Source organism: Galeopterus variegatus, unplaced genomic scaffold, assembly GCF_000696425.1.
Source record: "Galeopterus variegatus unplaced genomic scaffold, G_variegatus-3.0.2 Scaffold5748, whole genome shotgun sequence".
Lineage (NCBI taxonomy): Eukaryota > Metazoa > Chordata > Mammalia > Dermoptera > Cynocephalidae > Galeopterus > Galeopterus variegatus.
In genome coordinates this window covers 58116-59940 of record NW_007731859.1, presented here as the reverse complement: position 1 = coordinate 59940, position 1825 = coordinate 58116, and the positions used below count along the sequence as shown (strand labels likewise).

The window sequence follows — 1825 nt, the reverse complement described above, 5'->3', positions numbered from 1 at the left end:
GGCTGTGCTCTAACCAACTGAGGTAACCGGCCAGGCCCAAGTGAGAATTCTTAGGAAATAGTTGACTTATCACTTTGGCTTACGCAGAGTTAAAAACAAGTAGTGCTATATTTCAATTTTTTTTTTAATACTGGACTATCACCATTTTCTGAACTTTATGATATTTTAGGTTGATTGGTGTTTGAAGTGATATGTTAAAGTTTCTGTCATTTTGTTAGAAAGTGGGGAAAAAAGATTCTGTGACCCAGCTTTACTCCTCCATCATTATCCAGATGTCAAAACCACATGTAAGAGTCAGAAAGTCAAAAAGGATACTGTAAAGAAGATGAAGATGGGTGGCCAGAGAGGTACAAAGAAAACCAGGACAGTGTGGTACCATGGAGGCCAGTGGCAGGTGTTTTAAAATAGATCAAGTAGTTAATAATATCAAATGCTGAAAACAGGCCATCATAACACAGTGTACAATGATGTTAGTGACAAGCAAGTCAGATGCCCACCCCCTGATCCCAAAGGAAATAATGCAGTGAGGGTGACACCCCCCAAGTAACATTGTATTTTGGTTAATAAAATACATTAGCAATACTAGATGCATAGTTAGAGAATAAAAATATACCAATGACGTCTGCTGAAAAATATTTTTAAAAAACCCTGAAACAATGAAGAACATGAGGTTTGAGTCCATGTATCTGGGAGGCTCAGACTATTTCATGGCACCCATGTCCTTTAGGGATACAAGCCATAACTCAGACTTTTTGGTTACTGTGTTCATGTCTATGCTTTTCCACATTAATTACTTATCTATAGTCACTACTGAAAGGAATTTACATTTTACTCTGATTATTTACTGTTATATTTTAAATATAAATTGTCAAGCACAAAACTTAAAGATTCCTGAAATAATTTTGCTTCTTAATAATGGTATATTGATAATTCCAAATAAGAATGTATTTTTTCAAACAGGAAAGCTTAGCCTTGTTTTAATTGTTCCTTCTAATTACCACAGAATCTGGGTAAAGTCTCCTAAGGCGATCCAGAATCTCTGCTCTCTTTTGCTGACGTCTTCCCTCATGGTTATCAATTCCAGCATTCTGCAATTCACTTCCAATACGATCCAATTCTTCATTAACCTCAGACATTCTTGACTTTGTTTTTCCAATTTCATCCACTAAGGTTTCCTCTTGCTCTTTCTTCTCTTTCAAGCAATCCCTTCATAATAACAGCAACAAATTATATAGCAAAAAGAAAAACCGAAATTTAGGAATTACCAGATACAAAGCACTCTTATCTGGCATTGCAGGGGAATGGAGTAATGCTCTATTAATATTGAAAAGACAAAAAAATATAATACAATAAACCTAACATCAAATGAGGGCAAAAACAATTTTGATCATTCTTTGTCGATCCAAAAGATACGTATTTCTGCACACTGAAATATAACGATAGATCACTATAACCAGAGCAGTCCTCATGAGCTTAATAATAAGGAAATGCCAGTTAAAAAGAAACTCTTAGTGGCAGAATACTTGGGATGTATGAGGGGTCTTCAAAAAGTTCATGGAAAGATCCGTATTATCTTTTAATTCTATATTTCCATGAACTTTCTGAGGTACCCATGCATTAGCTTTCATGACACAACCCACTACTTTTATTAAAAGTATCAATGCCAAAAGAAAGTTAAAGTTTCACTACTGTTATACATTTATATTTTCAAAATTTAAATATTACATTTATTATGTACTTAAGGATAATCTTTAACCGTCTACAATGAAATGAAAAGCAATGGAGGAAATAAAGAAAAAACAGTGGAAGAGTGAGAACTTTGTAT

At 34.2% G+C, this 1825-nt stretch overlaps 1 protein-coding gene across 1 annotated transcript in view; it reads right to left on the bottom strand.

The window, feature by feature from the left end:
• The window catches only part of LOC103605337 (structural maintenance of chromosomes protein 1B-like), a gene marked incomplete at its 3' end in the record, with an annotated part of 77726 nt that overhangs the window by 49050 nt on the left and 26851 nt on the right, over positions 1–1825 (bottom strand). Inside the window, 1 exon segment of the mRNA XM_008589907.1 lies at positions 999–1206. Within this exon segment, the coding sequence (XP_008588129.1) occupies positions 999–1206 (208 nt within the window).